We start from the raw sequence: 21042 nt of genomic DNA, 5'->3' as shown, positions 1-21042 counted from the left end.
GCTTTGTTAATAATGTTAATCTTCTAGAACAATAACTGCTGTATGATTAATTGGTACAATGAATAGCACAGAAATATTGTCTCCATTTATATTATGATTTACATTTTCAAAGTGTGTGAGAATTAATATTAGTACAACACTTTAATATTATCCTCATAGTCTTTTATTCATTTTATTATCCTCATTTGCTGGTGAAAAATCGATGCAGTCGAATGTTATGCCAAGCTATAGAGGAGTCTGGAAAGTTTAGTGATTTAGATTCCAGATGACTTTCTGTAATCTGTTTAATAGTGATACCTTAATATCATAAAGATGCACTTTCCACCTCCTTTAAAATTACAAAGTTACTGTTTCTTACTATTTTTATTAAAAGATTTACCACATTTGTTTGGCATATTGGAGACTGAGCTTATTTTCTTCCAGTTATCAAGTAGAAGTATTTTAAATTCTGCAAAGGTTAGTTTTGGAACACTGTTCCCTAACTGGGTGGAATGAGTGGATGTAAGTGAATTGCATATCATGCAGAGACTCACCTCCCAGGGGATTAGCCGGCATCTCTCACGTAACTTGCCCGTCTTGACTTTTTCTGGGTTCTTTCTGGGTTTGCATAGTTTTGAATCATCCAGAGTACGACTGCATCTAACATTTAGGTATAGCTTCACCTGTAAAAAATAAATAAATAAACAATTTGAAAACACATTTTGCAGAATGTTCCACCTTATTAAATGCCAATGAAATAGCAAGGTTTGACTCCAGTTCAGCAAAACTAAAGCAAATGATCAATCTGTGACTTTCTTAGTGAAAAATTTACATAATCACAGGTATAGTAAAATTGGAGCCTGTGTTTCTTCTGTCTTCATATTAAATTTCCAGTTCTGCACTGAGCTGATACACCATCATAACTGTGCAAACTGAGATCCTGCTGTGAGAATTGTACTTTCTTATTGTATTTTTCAGTTGAATTATTTCCTTTCAAATCTGCATGTTCCTATCTTTATGTAGCGGTTCAAAGTGAAAGAAAGCCTTTTGATGTGCAACGTGAAAAACCAACCAACTGTGCAGCTTCCACTGAAAAAATCTATATCAGAAAAGATCTACGAAGCCCTCTAATAGCAACTCCAACATTTGTGGCAGAGAAAGATGGGACGCGGTGAGTACCTCAGTTTTAACGGGTCTTGTTTAAGGTTATTTGTGCACATTACTTTGCAGGCACACCTATACTCTTCTTTTTCCTCTCTGCTCTAAAGAGTTGGACAGAAAAGAGCTCCAATTCACAAATCATCTGTCTTCATTATCAAGACCAACCTAGATTGTTCTGCTTCTCATGAATGTTTTTGTCTGAGTACAGCTGGGTGGTTTTCAGTTCAGAGCTGGCTCTTGTCCAGCCAGGTCAAAGCACAGGCAGGGCAAATATGTGATATTCAAGCAAAAAGCATGTAGGCTTATGCTGTGATGCATTCAGGTTAGCACCTCTCTGAAATCAAATCTGCAAATTGCAGACTCAGTCCTCCTTCTCCTAAAGACAGTAGTCAGAGACTGCAGTGGCTGCTGATTCAGATCCCGAGAGACTGGTTTCAACAACAGCAAAAACCAGCAGCTTCCTTTTACCATATGGAAGATATTCCGAGACAGTTCCCATGCTCTCGGTTATCTCCATAGACAGTGGGTGTGGAAATGCATGTAATAATAAATAGAGGCAAGATTTATCTTTCTCCAAGTCAAATAAAAAAGAACTCTAGGTTAAATATCATATTTTAAAAACTGTAGGTCTAGTTACTTTATGAATGGATAATAACCACCTGAAGAGATTGGATCTCAATATTCAGTTTTTACAGATATATTTAATTTTTATATATATATATATTCTTTGTTGAACAAATGACAATGCAGTTAGGAAGACTGAGCTGCAAGTTTCTTGGAGAAGTTTTTCAGTGTTCTCGGTTGCAAGTCAGATTGTTCAAAAGTACTGCTTACAGACACAGCTGCTGCTTTGAGATTTCCTTGTGCTACAGATCTCTTACAATCCTGTAAACAGTATTATAATCATTAAGTGTGACTCTGTTATTTATGTAGGATTCAGCTTTGCACAGTGCATGATAACTTGCTGCCTGTGGTAGTTCACAATGTTAGTTATTGGTCTCGCACCCCTTAAACTATAAATTCCCTACGTCCTGAACCTGTTTTGTGTGCATTTGTATTGGGTTATGCAGACTTGGAGTGTTGTATAAGTAACAAATAAACACATCCTTGCTGACTGCAAAGACTTCCCACTGTCTCCCTCAATTAGATACAGCAAAAGGAAAGGATGTTTGGTCAAAAAGTAGCAGAAGTAAAGGCAGCAGAGAATTTATGCAGACCTTGATTACATCACTGTTTAGGGTTGTATTTTGGAATATAAAATATTTTTTCTTGACATAACTTTTTTCTTCAGTGCCGTCCGTTGTCTAACTTGGAAAGTACAGTACAGACTTCCTCCAAAGTCTAATGCTTAACTTTAGTGCTATTAAGTGACTTCTGAGAGCATGAGAAGGCAACAACTTTTCTTAAGACATAATAAACCAGCATAAAAAGCAAATGAGAAGATATCTGTTTGGGAATTTGTCATTGCTTTTGCACAGGAAAGGAAAACGTATTCTAGTCTTTCTGTCTTTCAAGCTACTTTTTGAAAACTGTTTCAGAAAGACTTAAGTCCTGATGAATAAAGTCTGAGCTTCGTTACATTGTTAATTTAAAAATTGATAATCCCTTTTATTCTGACATAGGTTGTTACACTTGCTGCTGATTAGTGTAAAACACTATTGACTGTCAGATGCCTTATGCTTTTGAACAGGGCAACAGGGCTTCTTGATCCGGGAATGCTTGTGAATATTCAGCAACCTCTGATCAGGGATGATGGTACAGTCCTCCTAGCTGCTGACTCCAAGGTATGATTCTTTAAGTTAAGTTCTGAACATATATATTTATTTGTTCAGATTATTTTAGCTATGTATATAGAGACAAATAATTCTTGCTCTTGAGAAGATAAGGTTGGGGTAAGGCTGAAAATCTGTACGAATGGAGGTAATAAGCAGATGAACAGGAACATGATTTCTTTTCACAGGCATGTTTCTGCAAAAGGTCAGCCACAGGTAGTTCCCCACATGATATGTCAGCTGGGGCTAGGATTGATGATTACAATAGGATTTAAAGATCATTGTGAGCCATTGTTCTTCCTGTAGCTGTTCAGAAGGAAGGAAAAGGTACATAAGGGAAAAAAAGAACACGAAGATTAAAAATGGGGAAAATCTACGTATGATGCATCGCCTATAACTTTGATCTACTAATATGGTTCTTCCTTCTTAGGCTGAAACAAGCCAGGGTGCTTTAGGAACACTAGCAAATGTCGTAACATCTCTTGCTAATCTCAGTGAGTCACTAAATAATGGAGATACTCCTGAAGTTCAACAAGAAGAGCAGTCCGCAAGTGAGATTACACGGTATGCATTTATATTTGCATCTTATCTAGCAATTTGTGTTCTGTATGGTGTATACTTACACTCATTCGTTGAAGTAACCTGGCATTGTGACACCAAACTCAGCAGAGATTGCCCCCTACTTTGAAACACAAAAACAATTCTTTATAGAAATCCAGGTTTGGTTGTTGTCCTCTTGTGAAGAACTGTGTGCTGTGTTATAAACATAGTGTTCTGACACGAGGCCAGATTTCATACTCAGAAAAATAATAAATGACTAGTTTGTGACCTTGAGAGACTCTGAGAATAGCAACACTTTGGTACTGTTTTATTTGATAGGCTTGTTATATGGAAGCTTCTCTTGCGCAATGCTCATGCCCTTAGCCCTGCTCTTTAGGGGTCTGCATTACTGCAGATTTCTTTTTGAGATCGTGCTGCCGTAATACCTGCTGGTAATGTAGGGAAAATGTAGTTAAACTAAGATGAATAAACTTTTTTTTAATCTTTAGAAAGAGTTTGCAGTCTTTGTTGTCTTTATTTATGAGAAAAATGGGAAAAAGGAACATGGAATCTTAACATTTCCAGGAGGGCTTGAGATTTTTAGAGTTAGGGTTTTTGGTGGGGTTATTGTTTGGGGTTTTGGAGGGGTTGTTTGGGTTGAAGGACAACATAAATTGGCAATATAGTGAAATAAGAAAAATACTTGGCCTCAAAACTGTCCATTGTTTCTCAAGTAGAAGATTTTTAAGATGAGCTTAACTTCAGGCTCTTAAGTCTTTTATTTAAAATCTTCAAGTGAGTGAACCGATATTTAAAAATACTTGACACTGCAGCTTCGACTTATGTCAACCTTGTACTCTTTCTTTAAAGCAGAAAAAAAAAAAATCCAAACACTGCCCCCCCAAAAAAAAGCCTTTGTGACAAAAATACTGGCAAAACAGCACTATACCATCATACTGTCCACTGGTTTGAAATTGGAGCACAAAATTCTTCTTTAAATCTAAGCTCTATTATCATAAGAAGGGAATTTACATGGCCTTATTTCAGCAACAGCCCAGTTACAGCTTGAGTATAAAGGAGTCCAGGGACCAGCCTCTCTTACGTTACTGTCATAAGGTTTCTAAGGCGCTGTCTGTACTGTGAGGTCAGGAGTGTCATAGCCATATCTCATCTTAAGGGAAAGGAAATTCAGGCATGTTGTCTAGAACAGAATCACACTATTCTTCACTGTTCTAAGAAATTGGGCATCAAGGACAGGGACCGCAGGGTGTTCTCCAGAGTGCGTCTGGTCTATAATCCCCACATTGGTTAAACATTCCAAGGTGAGGAGGAGGAGATAGTGGATCATAAGTGCAAGAGACCCCTTTACTAGTACAAATACTAGCATAGAACTATTAGAGCAGGATTTACAGTAGTAAAAGGTCCCCCCCTTACAGGAGAGATCTTTTACCAGCGGTATATGGGCAGATCTATTCCTTTAATTAATGTCTGAACAGTACAGAGGGGCCAGCTTGTAATGAGAAGTCTGACCTTGTGTTTTAGCATAAACAGTTCCTGTATATGTTACCTCTAAGTGGAAATGTTTTATAGCATTTAATTTGACCACTACTCTGGATTTTTTTAAGGTATAAGGAAGCGCTCTTTCACTGTTTATTACTTTTTTTTTCAGGGCATTTGATACTTTGGCTAAAGCACTTAATACCACAGATGGTACAGCAGCTCATAACTTGGCAGATGGGATGGATCCTGCAGGAGGAGGGAATATTCATGTAATCAGTAGAGATCAGTCAACACCAATTATTGAAGTGGAAGGACCCCTACTTACAGATACACATGTCACATTTAAGGCATGTGCTTCTTTAAATGTCTTACTAAACAAACTAACACTTAAGACATAACCCAAAAATAGTTTACTATGTTTTCTTTATTCTTATATTTAATTTTGGCAATATAATCTAGGATAATATCTGCTGTTACAAAGCTTCTAATACAACTTTCACTCTTGCATGCTGTATCCAAAAAGCAGAGGTGCTATTTCATAAGACCTTTTCATAGACAGAAGGACGCTTTAAAATTTATTTCACTTACCAATGCTATTGATAATCACTTTCCATATCATCCATATAGCATGATGTCTTGCTTAATTCATTTATAATTCTAGACAGTGTAAAACTTCCGTCTAAAAGGCTCCTTCATATAAAGAGAGGTTACAGTGCTGCCTTAGATGCTTATGGTTAGGCCACTGAAAAAGGTCTTGCATTTTAGAGATGCTTCAGCTTCAATTGAATACAAACACACACGTGTTGATGAACAGTGTGCAAGAAACAATAAGGGCGTTCATCTTGCTGTAACCAAGTTGCACTGTTTCAAGAAATGCAAATAAGTAATACTTAATGTAGTCAAACTTCTATCATAACCTGCTTAATCCCACTAATGGTGCTTTGTGATTGTAGATTCCTATTACATGACTTTCACATTTTCAATGTTTAGATTTTAGATTTTATTTTGCTTCTTTTTAAAAAAGTTTTAAAAGGTCTTTTATAGCACTATGATGCTAGCCAACACTCCACAGAGCAATGAAATTTATAGATTTAATTATTATTAACTGAATATTAAAACATTTTAAAAGGAAACATTTGAGCTCTCCCACATAATTTCTTGTGTCCTGTTCCCATTTTGCATTCCTTGCCAGTACTAATGAGTTATTTAGTAGTTTTCCTTTGACAGTTTCGTGTCACACAGTTGCTTATGACAGGCTATGAGAGTAGGTTGAATGTTTTTGCTGGTTATTTCATCGATAATAAAAATTGTTTTATGTCTGAACTGTATATATTGTACTGTACTTTTATTTTTTGCAGCTGACAATGCCCAGTCCAATGCCAGAGTACCTCAATGTACACTACATCTGTGAGTCAGCATCACGACTACTTTTCCTCTCTATGCACTGGGCTAGGTCCATACCTGCATTTCAAGCTCTTGGGTAAATGGACATGTTCTGTTGAGCAGTTCACTTTCTACTGAATTTAAGCACTGATCTGAATAGTTTTCAGCTATTTTGAATTTTTAAAGGATGTTATTGTTTAATTTTTAATGAATTCTTTAAAATGTGTGAAGACTATGCAATCTTCTCCTTTTTGAAGAATAAAACAGAAGATGGCAGAGGAGGGGATAACTACAATATCTGATGTTACTGTGGTTACAGAAGCTAAAGCCGAATCAAAAGCAAGCATTTAATTTGTAGAAATATATTTTGGTAAAGAACTGGTGAGCACCATTTTACAGATAACCTGAAATGGTTTCCTGTAGTTGACCTATCACTTCTTTTTGCGTTTTGAAATACTCGTAATATGCTAATATATGCCTTTTAGTAAAGTGGTTTGCAATATATTAATCCTTATTATTAATTGTTATAATTAGCATAATTATACATAGGGTAATACCAACCTGATATGAAAACTACCTACAGTTGTTTGGTTTTCTGTTGTTTGTAGGCAGGACTGTAACACAAGCCTTGTGCGTGCCTGCTGGAATGAGCTGTTTACCTTGGGGCTGGCACAGTGTGCGCAGGTGATGAGCCTGTCTACGATCCTGGCAGCGATTGTCAACCACCTCCAGAACAGCATACAGGAAGGTACGTTTGCAGGGGGTGATTCTGACACGTGTGCGGTCCTGTCAGCACGGCAGGGACATTGGTGTAACATTCTCACGAGATGGTCCCTGACTGGTGGCAGAGTTGTTCCCCAGGGTCCAGGGGAAGGAGAGGCCTTCCCTTGCATAATTCCCTTTTCTCTGGTGACCTACAAGTTTAGTTGCACTGACCTCACAGAGATCTCTGTGGGATAGAAGTGTCCTTAGAAGAAATGGGGATAAGGCTGGAGTACGTATTCGCCTGTCTTCTACATCTGACTGGCAGCGTAGAGAAAGGCAAGTACATCCTAAAGCTGGGTGTGCTCACAGAGCTTTCCTACATCCAGATGCAATTTTTTTTTCCTCTTAGAATAATGATGTCTTCCAAGCCACACCAGAATTTTTTCCTTCCAAAACTTTCCTTTTCCTCTTCGCAGTGTAAAACTACAGCATTTGCCAAGTATCACGAGAAGACTATTCTTGCAAGTGTAATGGTTTTGGATACTGCTATAATGCAGTAATGATTAATGAATTTTGAAACACTATTAGCTATACAGACAATGGTAAAATATTTAAGTTATAATGATATGAAATATTAGCATAGCAATCATGACTGGAGTAAAATTATTCTAATATGTTCCTCAAGAAAAAGTTTTATCCCTTGTGAATTCACTTATCTCTGAAGTTTGATAATAGTAATTATAGATTCAAAGATTTGTCTTAATGTAATCTCTAAGGTTTTCATTCTTTGACTAGTCTGCAGATACGCAGTCAAGAGAAAAGCTATATTTACCAAAATGGAAATCTCTTCCTCCCTACCTGAGCAGCTAATGCCACTCAATTGTAACTTAACCACAAATAATATAAGATTTTTTAAAAAATCAACATTTTAAGAAAGAACATGAAGCCAACTAAGGAACGTGATGTTTCAAATGATGGAATAATCTGTGTACAAGTATTTGAGTTAATTTACCCCATCGGAAGGAAACAAGACTATTTACCACAGTAAATGAAAATTTCACTTCTAAAATTACAGACAGAGGAAAAAGTAGCACTGTCATTACTACTCTTGCATTCACTTCTGGAAAAGCTAATTCAATACTGTTTGAATGTAAAGTTAGGATTGCATGACAGCATTTGTTCTGTGCTTCGGTTTGTTCCCAGAATCACTCTAGCCACTTGTAATTTAAGAGTGTCTGCTCAGAACAGTACCTCACTGGAATAAAACTGGTGTTGCAGATTATGCTGTACTGGCAAAATTATGCAAAAGAGTTAACATTCTGTTTGCTAGCCCTCTGTCTGACTCAGCTTTATAAATCTTCACTTCCATAATCATTCAGGCCATCCTTATATGTTAGGTGGTTTTAAGGTAGCAAATGACACAAAAGACTTTAAAATGTCACTTCACTTGTTTTATAAAAGGATATTGCTTAATATATCAGATGTACTTGAGCTCACATGAAATAGTAAGCAATATCTTTTTGTAGATAAACTTTCTGGAGACAGAATAAAGCAAGTCATGGAACACATCTGGAAACTTCAAGAGTTCTGTAACAGCATGGCCAAGCTTGATATTGATGGATATGAATATGCATACCTTAAAGCTATAGTCCTCTTTAGCCCTGGTAAGGAACTTAGTAACCATATCTTTTTAAATAATAAGCATTCGTATGTCAAATGTTTTAGCAATTTTTTTAATGAGAATAATGTGTTGAGACTGATCTGTTAAGCCGCAGGTAAACTGATTGTTCCATAGTGATTTATCACAAACAATATGTGTTTTAAAATAACTTTGGAGCAACATATCCATGTTATTTACAGTTCCAACATATCAGGTATTTCCTGTACACCCACCTTGGAAGACTAGACTCTCAGTTATCTTCAGGTGAGAATCTATGAGTAACAAGTTATTTGGCATATGTACTAGCAATATTAGTGAAGTAAACGGCAGGAAGGATTAGAGGAAATACATTCTCACAGTGACAAAAAGAAATTGGCTTCAATTTTAATATTTTTAATACACTCATCAGAAGGATCGCTGAAATAAGAGCAGAAATACCACTGTATTTTATATGGAACTTCCACAAAATCTCCAAAACTAAATGTAAACAGGCTGTCTTCCATTTGTTACCCCAAAAAAATTACAGTAGACAGCTAAAGCATGATCAACAGTGTTTATAAGATATGAGGATTTATTCAAAGAAGACACTTGAGATTTTCTGGAATGATAAGGTAAGGACAGTAAAGAAATGGGAGGTGACAGTCTCTTCAGCAAAGGTGGAGAAATGTTCCTAGGACACAGGTTAATTTGAAAATGCTGACAGGCTGAGTGAAAGGGAAACTCTTTCTCAGAAATATAAATTATTTACTTTAACTCAAAGGTGTTTACCAATTTGAATTTAACAAAATACAAAGAAAAGGAGAATCTTGTTATCAGGGGTTTTGGGGTTGGGTTTTTTTGCATTTATATTATTTTTCTCTTTGTAATAAAACTTACTTTAATCAGAAGATATTGGTATCCTGAAATTTGCTTTTGAAATTTTTTTTGCAGACTGTACCATTAGGGTTAGGTTTATTAGGGCTTTTATTCAAGTTGGAGGAGCAAGAAACTCCAAACTCAGGCTAGCTCTGTCCCGTTTCAAGGGAAGAGCAGTTGGAACACAACACTAAAGATATTTGGGCATAGTCAGATATGTGGTATTTTCTTTATTTTTTTCTGATCATGTGACTGTCTTTGAGGAGCTGAGCCAGCTGGAATTAAAACATGAGACAGACTTGGGAAGGTCAAGAAACTGATCTGTCAAGAAAACAACCCTAGCTACTGCTCAGTCAGCACAGTTAGTTGAAATCACGGAGGCAAACACATTTAAAAAAGCAAGGTTAGAAACATAAACTAGGAGGGTCATTGCCTGGTACATACCTACAGGCTTAATCTTTTTCCACTTTCTTGTGGATACACACAGCTATAGAGAGAAAAGTGAGCAAGCTAATTCTGAAGCCAGGAAGCAAATGTTCAATTGAGTGGTTTCCTTTATACAGCTAACATGTTATACATCACAATATGAGAGAAATATCTAAATGTGAGAATCTTATAACTACATATATTTCACAATGTATAGGGAAACAATCGACATACAGAAATGTTTTGTTTCTTTAGATCACCCTGGTCTGACCAGTTCAACCCAAATAGAAAAATTCCAGGAGAAGGCACAGATGGAATTGCAGGACTATGTACAAAAAACCTATCCAGAAGATACTTATAGGTATTTATTGTCTATAGTACCCAAAGTAATGTTGTGGGCCATAGCTGGCAAAAGTACAAAATAGCATCCTTGATGTAAAACTTTCCTTTTTGACATCTGTTCTTTTTTGACTATTGATGAGAAAGAACTAGAACCTTGTTCATAAAAGCAAGCAGGTTTGTTTAAAGATAGGTAGAAGCAAGAATAGCTGTCTAGCTTCTTCCACGTAAATTAAACTTGAGTACTTTCTTTTTTCTTTAGTTGGGTTTTTTTTTTTGAGAGTCTCATTGCCACATTTAGAAAACTAAACAGACTTATTTTATTAGAAGTCTCAAGAATAACTGCCTCAACTGTGTCAAACCTCTTTAATTCAGACTGCCTCCTTTTTCAAGTTAGTTGTCAAAGAGGCTTTGAGATAATAAAAGGTGATTATCATCCCTTAAACGTTTGTCAAGTTACATATGCAGAAAAGCATTAAAACTGTCAGTTTATAAACCTTGGAGCAATAAGGATTACATGTGGGGAACAGAAACCAACTCTTAAGCTTCTGTTTGTAAGAAATTCCCATGTCCTACTTATTTTCTCCTTTGTTTTCTTTAAATTTCCAAGGACTTATCTTTGAAAGTACCTAACTTGGTTTATCATCTCTAAACTGTTCCTGTTTCTTACTTGCTAGAAATAATTATCCTGTTTTCCAATATTCTCCATCAAAACTGTATTACATTTCATCAACACAGTGATTCTCTGCACTACAAGGGAAATTCTAACATCTGTCTAGCAATATATCCTAGAACGTACTCTCTTCTACTGTGAAAGGTATCCCCATGTAAACAAGCATGCAATCCCATACATTTACGCAAGGTCTGAGGGTAGCGTAACTTCAAAAAAACAAAACAAAACCAATCAACTAACCAAAAAAAGCCTGTAAAAGAGCTTCTCCCATCTCAGAAACTGGTTTCTGCACCGATCTTACAGAGTTAACATTGTGTGGGGCAACAGAAAGGGCATCAGGATTCCCAGTTAGGTGCAGTGAAGATGGGATTCTCTACTTCAGAAATACCCTCAAATCCCACATTCTTCTTCTGTGTACAATTTAATTATTCTGGTTTGATGCATGAGAGCTGGATATCTGCCATAAAAAGGAATATAGAATTTGTTCCATATACTTACTTCTCTTAATAGTGGCTCCAGGAAGAAAATCAGAGTTACATTTCCCAAACAATGTCCTATATTTTAATTGATATTGCCTATATCCACATGCTCACCCACAGATAAGTTTAGAGTACAAATCTGATTATTTCTGAGCCAGTGAATGCTGGCACAAATTGAGACAGAAGCACAAGTGTTATAATTTTCACAAAACCGGCAGCATAGCTTGAATCTTTCTGCAATTTTCCTCTAAAGTTTACAAGATATGGTATATTAGCAGAATGGACCTTATATATTTTCTCCATAGATATTCAAGCATTTTCCAGAGGCCGGTGTTCAGTGCTGCCTAAGGTTTGCTGTTACCTGGCTCTGGTTCAGGAAGTTTATTTATTTTGGCATTTGTGATGTACGTCTGCCATATAAACCAGCAGAGAGATACACTTTCATCACTGTCCTAGATTTCAAATGCATTGAAAGTCCAGAAATTCAATACGATCACTTTATTATGTTGGATTTCTGTTAACATCCTGGTACATAAAAAACCACAGCATTTGGCAAGAATGTACGAGTAACAGCACATCCCTCCAAATTCCTTTTCTCGTCAGAAGCAGATTCTCTTATTTCCTTTCATACACATCCAGTCCCATTCTTGCTATCTGGTTTGCCATTAACTTGCTAGGCAACCGAGGACTACGCGGTTTATGGTTTAAATTTTAATTAAGCATTTTACTCTTAAAATTGTGCAAATATTCTCACTAGTCAGTATGAATATCACTAGTCTCAGCATTGCCCTGAACTATGAAGTGCTTCTAGAGCTGGGAATTTCAAAAGCGGACCAGCAGAATTGTGTGTTTGTACATACACATGGTATCTACAAAAGGCATTAATATATGCTTTTCATTGGAAAACCACAAAGAAAGATGGTGGCTTTTCGTTCCACTTGCAGAATAGAAAAGTAACCATTCTTCTTATGGTAGCTCAGTTAGCTTTAGTTGCCTCTTCACTCCCATTCATGAGTTATGGTAATAATAAAAGCAGATCCAGTTCTTTAGCCACAAAGCATTTTAAACTGGTATTATATGTATTTATAATCCACTGAACTTCTCTTTCAGGCTAGCCCGGATTCTAGTTCGCCTGCCAGCACTTAGGCTGATGAGCTCTAGCATTACCGAGGAACTATTTTTTACTGGTCTCATTGGAAACGTTCCCATTGACAGCATAATCCCCTACATTCTCAAAATGGAAACAGCAGAGTATAATGGTCAAATAACGGGCACGTCTGCATAGTGGGCACAACACAATTTGATGGATCGAAGCAATTTTTGTAAAAACGTACAATTACGAAGTAAAAAGAATAGCATTTTGGTATGTACAAATATTTCCAACTTGTTATCAGTTTCCTGTCACATTTCTCCTTGTCTGTTTGCTGATGTTGACAAAAATTTAAGCAGCTATTAAGAGACCTGCTATAGGACCTTTTCTGCCACAAGGAGTATTTTTGGTGCCTTTCATTTAAAAGGCTATAGATTACTGAACATACTTTTCACATGCTTTGTATTTAGAAATTATCAGTGGTTAAAAACAGAGTTTTATAATATCAGAGATTAGTAATACAATTACTTTAAAAGTAAAAAGAACAGTATGTATATATTTAAAAATATCCTTGGAATTAATATCTAATAAATGCCAGGGTATAATACTAGCACTTTGTAAGCACTTCTTGTAAAAGCGACATCATCAACATCCTGCTTATGAGTATGGAAAATGAAAAATTGCCTATATGTCCTTAGTCAAAATGCTAGTGATTTCTGTGAAAATGTAGAATGCTACAGGAGACAATCATTTATTCTACAAAAAGTCACTTGCTCTTGTGTTATGCATGACATATTAATGTGGATTCTTACATCAGGTATCCACATTATATGAAACTATACTCTGTTAAATCAGTGCAGTTGTAATTCACAGTACGATGCAGTCATGGTGACTATTACGTGCTACTGGAATTACCCAAACTAGGAGAAAAAAAATGTGTTTCTTGCCACAGTAATGATTCAGGTTCCTTAAAGTATCTATTCAGACCAACACAGTCATGACAAATGTTATTCTAATAGGAAGCCTTTTGATTGTGGGGAAAATCAGTCATTAACTGGAAGAACAGTCATTTTCAAGTAGAGCTGTGGGATGCCCTTTGAGTATGCTCTTTGTATTTCCAAATTTACTCCTTCCCTCTGTACTCCTGAACACCCTCATCATCCAGCCAAAGGTACAACTTAAAACCTGAAATGTGTAGAACCTCTGGCTATCAGCAAGAGTATATTACAGCACTCTTTATTGCTCCCCCCTCCCTCCCCTTCTCTGACGGAGCGTTCCCAGTTTCGCAGTGCTCTCAGCCTTCCTATGGCTTAGTTTGCAATTGAGGTGCAGTTAGGATTTACATTCAGTCACGTACAACTGCAGTTAATGGCTGATATACCAAGAGGGATGAGCCATCAACATGTTTTCTAGTATTGGCCATTAGCTGCTAGCATTGCTTTCATTTTAGTATACTTTATTATTATTGACATGAAATATTTTAAAGTTTAAGAAAAAGTCACGCCAATTAATACCTTCATCTGATCCTGGCTCATTAGATGCATCAATTATTTTAATTATTTCTATGGCAGAGGCATTTACTATTTGTGTATTTTTATGTGACAAAAATCTAACAGTAAGTTCAGCACTTTTGTTTTTCTTCTGTTATTGAAATTTATTTAGAAACACCAACCGGGTTGGTGTTCGTGTCTTTTAAGGGTCTGAACTGTCGCCAAAAGACCTTAAGCAGCTCTAGATGAGGCTTCTTATGTAATAACAAGTCTCGACCCGATATACTTCGTTCTCATTAGGAGGCTCACATTTGTAGCACTCATTGTGACACAGAAGACTATTTAATTTTAGCTTCTGGATGCATCAAAGTCTCCTACAGGTACCACTGTTACAGTGTTCAGAATCTTCTTTTCTCAAAAGGGTGTTATAGGGAGTCCAGTACACATGCAGAGATTTGTAATATTGCATTTCCATTTCTCTTGGCTTTTGCTATAGGAAATGAAATTGTCATTTTTAATGTGATGGAAGGTCTGCACTCTGAATTTAAGTCAACTGGAACACGGAATTTTGTACTAGCTGTTGTATTGCAGTGTAACTTCTTGTGTGATTGTGTCAGCACTTCCGATGCAAGGTCCCTGGTTTAAGCGTATACAATTTAAACGTTAATTGTGATATTAACAACATGAGAAGAAGTAGCTACCTTGGAAAGAGTTGTTAAAATTTTACTGGGTTATGTCATTGTTGTTCTAAAAGCAGTATGCATTGAGCTATTGTGGTATTTTTCATTGCAAAAAAGATTATGCAGTTTAATTTGCTTTCAGTTATTTTGTAAAAATCATTTAAGCAGATAAGTAAGCATTGTTAATGACAAAGGAAATATTCCTTAGCACAAAAACTAGCCATTGGAATCTTTTTTTCCCAAATTTGAATACACACCAGCTAGCTTTTTCATGACAAACACCATTTAAACTTCCAGTTTTTCAAGTAAAAGGGCCCCATTTTCTGTGCAAATTTTCTTTCTTGTGCTGTGAGCAGTTCAGGAAACAAAATAAAGCCACTACAATTTTTTGGGAACAGAGGGATTGCATGAAATAAAACTTAAATTATATGCATTGTATTACCTTTGTAACTCAAAATGGTAAAGATCATGCAGCTCTGTTTACAAATAAACTACACTCCCTAAAAATGCAAGGCCACACAGTGCTATCCTGGATCCATCTCTGGGAGTCACTTATTCTGCAAATAGTTCCCTGGACTTTAGGGATAAAATATTAATTTGTGTAAATGAAGTAACAGTGCAATCCATATCTAGGGTTTATTTATTGTGCATGCATTTAATAGATGAAATGAAGTAGTTCCATACTTAAGATTCTGATATTACCACCTAAAAGCTTTACAGTCTCTCTTCGTGTAGCATCATCAGCATGACTTGCTGGCTTGCATTAGTCAGAACCAAGCTAATTTAGTCCTTATGCCATTAACAAAAAGTACTTTAACTACACGCTATTTTGATTCCAAGACTAACGGTTTGGATTGTAGAAATTTGGACAGCAGATGGTATATCCTAGAGCTTAAGAAATATTCAGAATCTAAAATGTTTTGCGTTTTTAAATATTAGCTATAAATGATATGATAGATGTGATGAATAATCTAACACTTCTTTCTCACATGCTGCTCAAGGGCTGCATAAAAATGAGCCAAAGATTTGGCATATGATGGACAGACACTGAAAGGAACCACTTAAAACACTGCCATATAACACTATAAACCATCTTCTCCAGTGCAGTAGGGCTCCTTTGCACTAAATTTTAAGTAGAATCACAGAATGACTTCTGGAGGTCATCTGGTCCAACTCTGACCAGGGGTTCAGGCAGGGTCACCTACAGCCAGCTGCCCAGGACCATGTCCAGGTGGCTTTTGGATGTCTCCAAGGATGGAGACTCCACAGCCTTCTTGAGGCAACCTCTGCCAGGGCTCTGTCACCCTCAGGGTGAAAAAGTGTTTCCTGATGTTTGAGGGAACCTCCTGTGCTTCAGTTTGTGCCCATTGCCTCTGGTCCTGTCACTGGGCACTACTGAGAAGAGCCTGACTCCACCTTCTTGGCAGCCTCCCTTCAGGTATTTATACACATTGATGAGATCATCAAGGAGAGATCCTTCAAAGAGATCATACAAGCCTTTATTTTAGCTGCCTTAAAATGTTGTATTAGTAAGGAGGCTTAGTTTTCAGAGCACTCTGAGGCAAGAAACTATTGGTGGTCACCCCTGATTACTTGGTATCATTTACCAAGTCTCTTTTTACCATCATCTGAAGCAGCTGGCCCTCAGGGCAGCCATAATGCCTCCAGTGAATACACTGACTCAAGATTTCTGTGCTGAATACAGCCGGCTCTGAGTTATGATTATAGTACCCTTTGGCAAAGGGCATATTGAGGGGTGTGATAGGGAAAACAAGTCAGGGCTGAAGCTTCCAGGTGAAACCAGTTTCCTGACTGTGCTGCTTCTTTGGCAGAGACTGTAAAACTCGTCAGTGTTCTCGTTGTTGTGTAGTACACAGGACTTTCACAGATTCCTGAATGACTTCACCCAAGATGCTGAAGATGTCAGCACATTTTCCTGCCCATTAAAACTAAGAGGGTAGTTAGGATTCCTCTCTGATTACCTGCTGTTTAATTAGTAAGGGATAATTTTAAAAAGCACCAAATAGCATGAGTAGCAGGGGTATCAGGAATACAGTTTAGCCAGGAAAAGGAAACTGGAAATTATCAGGCTGAGGACACTGCCAAAGCAGCAGTGATCAAAGCAGCTTTCTGCAGTAACAGCACCAGTCAGGGGCCCTGTTTGCATTGGGTGGTGTGAGCAGTAGAACTGGCAGGTGAGTCGGACGTACACAGGTGCACCAGCAAATACCTACAGGATGATATCACCCTGAAAAGAAAATAAATGATGGTTTTCTATTTGAAATCCCTCTCCTTCGGTTACTCTTGAGAGTGCCCAAGCAGGGTAGGTTGGTTCTTTTTAATCTACTCTTGCCCATAAGAGAAAAAGCAGAAATACCAGGCAAACAACAAGTAGGTTCCGTGTGTCCCAGCAGCTTGCCACCCTTGCCATCCAACAACAGACCAGCTGCTGCGGTGGTTTGCTCTGATGACAAGCGCGGGCCTGCTGTGAGAGCAGCACACCTCTGCCGTCCTAACGCCTCCGTATAGCCGGGGAGAATCGACACAATGAGGCCATGTCACCCGACGGCGAGGAGGAAGGGGCAGAGGAAGGACAAACTGCCACCATCTACTGGATCTTGAATGACAAAATTAGTTTAAAAAACAGCTTTATGTTAAAAGTTACCAAGAGGGCATGGCAGAGGGGAGAAAATGAAACCATTTACTTTTTGCACCTTTTCATTCTAAAGTTGCTGATTCATTGTAACAGTAAATTCTCCTGAACTAAGTTCAGGCTGTTTGATGAAAAATGCCATAGCTCCTGCTGTGAGATAATGCTACAACCCTACTTCTGCTGCAATCAATGTTATCAACATTATATGGGAAATTATTAGTGCAAAAAAAAATTAGAACATTATTTATACTGAGGTTGCAAGTTAAAGTAAAATTCTTTGTAAAGTTTAAATGCTCTAAGTCTAAATATATTAGACTTGGAAAACATCAAACCCCAGAATTACCTTATTACTGAGCTTTTTGTTGTGAAGTCATGCTAAGTTCAGCACGGATAATACTGTCCTAATGTTCCATCATTCCCACAGCCTGTTTTATCCTCTGAGTTACATGAATGCTTTGAAAATGGCTTATTCTCGTTAAATTAATGCCTTCTTTTTAAAGGGTTTGATAGATTTTTCCACATCTTTATTTTGTGCCTCCCACCCACCACTGTGCATTTCTGCATGTTCAATTCTAAAACTCACTCGAGCAGCTAATGCATATGTACATAGTTGTATGTATGTGTGTATGAATGTATATGTTTACAGCTATCTGTCTAAATATATCATGTACAGTGTATAGAAAGCGTGTAGTGTATGTATATATGTACAGATACGTAGCCACGTATTCATGCCATTCTGTATGTTAAAGCTTTTCATTCATTTGCTAATACAGAGCTTCCTAGTTTTCATTTCTTAGCCTAAACTAAGCCTCGCTTAAGCAGGTGAGTCCTCATTAATTTCACAGCTTTGGACCTTCTTCTAAACCCAGCCTGAATTTAGCATTTTCTGTTCAGAACTGACAAATATATTCCACGAGTTGTCTGGCTTTTACACTACTCCCTGTACCTTTTCTCATTTGACGCGTGGAAGTCTGCCAGTGAATAGTTAATTGAACATAAAATGTCTGTTAAAAATAAATGAATAAATGAACAACTACAGTCACAGAAAATACTTCCCTCTTTTCAGCATATACTCATTCTCTTTCAGCCTTCTGAGAGACTTTTTCGTAAAGTTTTATTTTGCAGTACAACTTGGTAAGAGTGATTTTTTTAAGTCTTCAGCAGTGGCTAATGGGAAGAAAAACAAGTTGTCCTTTATCATTGAACTGTAGCTCACAGAAGAGGATGCAATGGATGCTGTTTAAAAAAAATCAATACTCGTATTGCTGTATTGATAACATGAAACCAAACAGTTAAACAAAGACTGTATGTCCTCTGTTCAAGGGAACGGTGACATTTCTGTTACAGTGGTAATTACTGAGAGGGAGGTTGCCGTTAGTGTACTTCTTAGCAAGCATCAGGACTGACTTAGAGATTTTCATGGTGCATTTCAATTGTATATTCACTTTCCAAAGTTATTCTCTTTATTGTCTAGCTTAAACTAAACACAGCTGGTTAGTTCATTTAGTTGTCAGACTAATGTCTGTTGTCATGTTCTGTCCTTTCCTGAAACTGCAATCTGGGGAGATCTTGCACTGTGTGTGTGAAGGTTCCACTGTTCACATGGGAGCTGGGCACATGGGGCATTAATGATTAGACTTGCAGACATTTTATTACTCATAGGGAGTATTCAAACATTTAAATTATCAAAACTTAAGTAGTTCTTGTTTCTTTCCCTTCTGATGACTTAAGTTACAAAGGAAGCCTTCTGTAAAAGTCATTCTATTAGCTTTGTTTGATGAAAAAAGCGTTTCACAGACCCTGCAGGGGAGTAGTTCAGGAGGTCTTGCTTCTGTCATATTAAAAAGGTGAAGCAGAATTTTCTGGGCATTTATTTCCACCTTTTGTACTCGATGTGGCAAAGACTTGAGTATGTTTAAGCAGATGAGCAGACACCAATTAAAATAATGTGAGCTTCTTGCATGCTTAAAGAAAAACACAAGTCTCAGGGTCAGGGCCTCTGCCTGCGAGTCTTTGCTATGGAAAATGCTAAGAATGTTCTGTTTCTTGCTGTATCGTTTGCTAAGCATTTGTAAGTATTTGTTTCAAATACAGAAAAAACCTGTAAAACATCCATTTTAACATTTCAAACCTTATTTTTGAGATTTTCAGCAGGAAAATTATTTAAATTAATGGCAGGAATTCCTGTGACAGATGGTCCTTCACTGGTGTCTTGACAGCAGCGCTGTTCAAATAATGTTTGCTTTCCTCTTTAAAGGCTGAGTGGAAACCTGGATGTCTGTTAACGTCGTCGTACTGCAGTGACATTTTTAAAGATTGGGAAGCCAATTGGGGTATTGAGCAGGATTGAGTCTGTTTAAAAACTCAATTGTGAATTTAGAAAAAAGAGCATATTCTAAAAATGTGACCTTGTTTTATATACACCTTTGAATTGTTTGTAGCCTTAAGGACAAAAAGTGCTCAAACTGAAGTGGCAATAAAGGCTCTGTTGTAATATTACGTGTAAACTGTGGAATGGGAAATCAGCTTTTTTGTATTTTATCACAGAAAGCAAAAGTCTGAGAAGCACAGCTATTGCCCGGGATCCAACACCCCTGAATAACTGGCTTCTCGTACAGTTTTTAATGATCTTAGATTAGATAAATGATAGTAAGGCACAGGTCCATTTTAAAATATATTCAATGATTGTGGGTTAAAGGTAGGACTGAATAAATTTCAAAAAAGAAGGATATTCTTTAAGAAGAAAACATGTTACTTACAGAGCATATATGTTAAAAATTTCTCATACATGGAATCAACATTAAATGTGGGAATATTTTTAGTAATTAATTTGTACTCCAAAATACATTGCAAGCCAGTGTTCTGAAAAACTGCACATTATGTAAGTGTTGTATCTGTTTGGCATACCAAGGACTTCTGAGCTCCTACAAAACCAGAAAATTTTTATAAAAGGAATCATCTACTTTTAATTCCTTGGGATATTTTCTGGAAGTCTCTGTTCATTATAATTTAGAAAACTATTGTTTATGTTACTACATTTTAATTTCAAGTTAAAAACCTTGAAAAAGTTATTAATTTCTCACAGCTTCTTTTGTGAAATCAGCATTGTTATGTGTGATAGCATTTAAAAATAACAGCATGTTCTTTTTTAATCTGAATTTTATATCTAATCAATGTCTTCAGTCATGAAGAGGAATTTGCATTGTTGTGTTTGTATATAGAGTATTGCAGTGCATGATTTAGCTTATGCATTTTATTAAATGCTGTTTAAATGTGGCATTATATTGTTGTGGCTTAATACTACTACCTAAATGAGGTTTATACCATTAAAGTGAATTACAAATGGAAGTGTATTCTTGAGTTTTATTTTTAAGTTCACTTAATTTCTTCTTAAACATTAGGTGTCTAAGCCAAATACATAATTTACTACATTTTAGGGAGAAACAGTATTTTCCCTTCACTACAGTGATTATCTTACGAGTGATTTAATCAGGTCTAAGAGAGAAGACAAATCTCATGAACCTTACTGACACCAGGAAGCTGCTTCTAGGAGAAGGGCTTTTTCCTAAAGGTTTTAATTTTCATTATCCTTCTGTTTTTCTCAGGTTTTTTTTTGAGGAGAGAGTTATCTATTAATAGACAATGCTTTATGTTTAC

The 21042-nt window shown here is 36.8% G+C and overlaps 1 protein-coding gene and 1 long non-coding RNA gene across 11 annotated transcripts in view; one reads left to right on the top strand and one right to left on the bottom strand.

Annotated features, from left to right (window-relative positions):
- Nucleotides 1-20716, top strand: part of NR2C2 (nuclear receptor subfamily 2 group C member 2) — a 42152-nt gene extending 21436 nt beyond the window's left edge. For 3 of the 5 annotated variants that reach the window (XM_068409514.1, XM_068409516.1, XM_068409515.1), the window contains 9 exons: nt 1003-1150; nt 2831-2924; nt 3343-3476; nt 5122-5299; nt 6311-6432; nt 6944-7083; nt 8567-8704; nt 10237-10342; nt 12583-20716. In XM_068409514.1, the coding sequence (XP_068265615.1) occupies nt 1003-1150; nt 2831-2924; nt 3343-3476; nt 5122-5299; nt 6311-6432; nt 6944-7083; nt 8567-8704; nt 10237-10342; nt 12583-12757 (1235 nt within the window). In that variant the 3' untranslated portion in view covers nt 12758-20716. The remainder of the gene's footprint in view (nt 1-1002; nt 1151-2830; nt 2925-3342; nt 3477-5121; nt 5300-6310; nt 6433-6943; nt 7084-8566; nt 8705-10236; nt 10343-12582) is intronic. The other 2 variants (XM_068409517.1, XM_068409519.1) reach the window with 2 other exon arrangements.
- The window catches only part of LOC137668189 (uncharacterized), a 41116-nt gene that overhangs the window by 18540 nt on the left and 1534 nt on the right, over nt 1-21042 (bottom strand). For all 6 annotated transcript variants that reach the window (XR_011048886.1, XR_011048885.1, XR_011048887.1 and 3 more), the window contains exon 3: nt 534-662. This is a non-coding gene — a long non-coding RNA (uncharacterized lncRNA). The remainder of the gene's footprint in view (nt 1-533; nt 663-21042) is intronic.

The sequence above is a fragment of the Nyctibius grandis genome, chromosome 10 (assembly GCF_013368605.1).
Source record: "Nyctibius grandis isolate bNycGra1 chromosome 10, bNycGra1.pri, whole genome shotgun sequence".
Lineage (NCBI taxonomy): Eukaryota > Metazoa > Chordata > Aves > Nyctibiiformes > Nyctibiidae > Nyctibius > Nyctibius grandis.
Note: the sequence above shows the minus strand (reverse complement) of the source record. Positions and strands in the feature narration are given on the sequence as shown.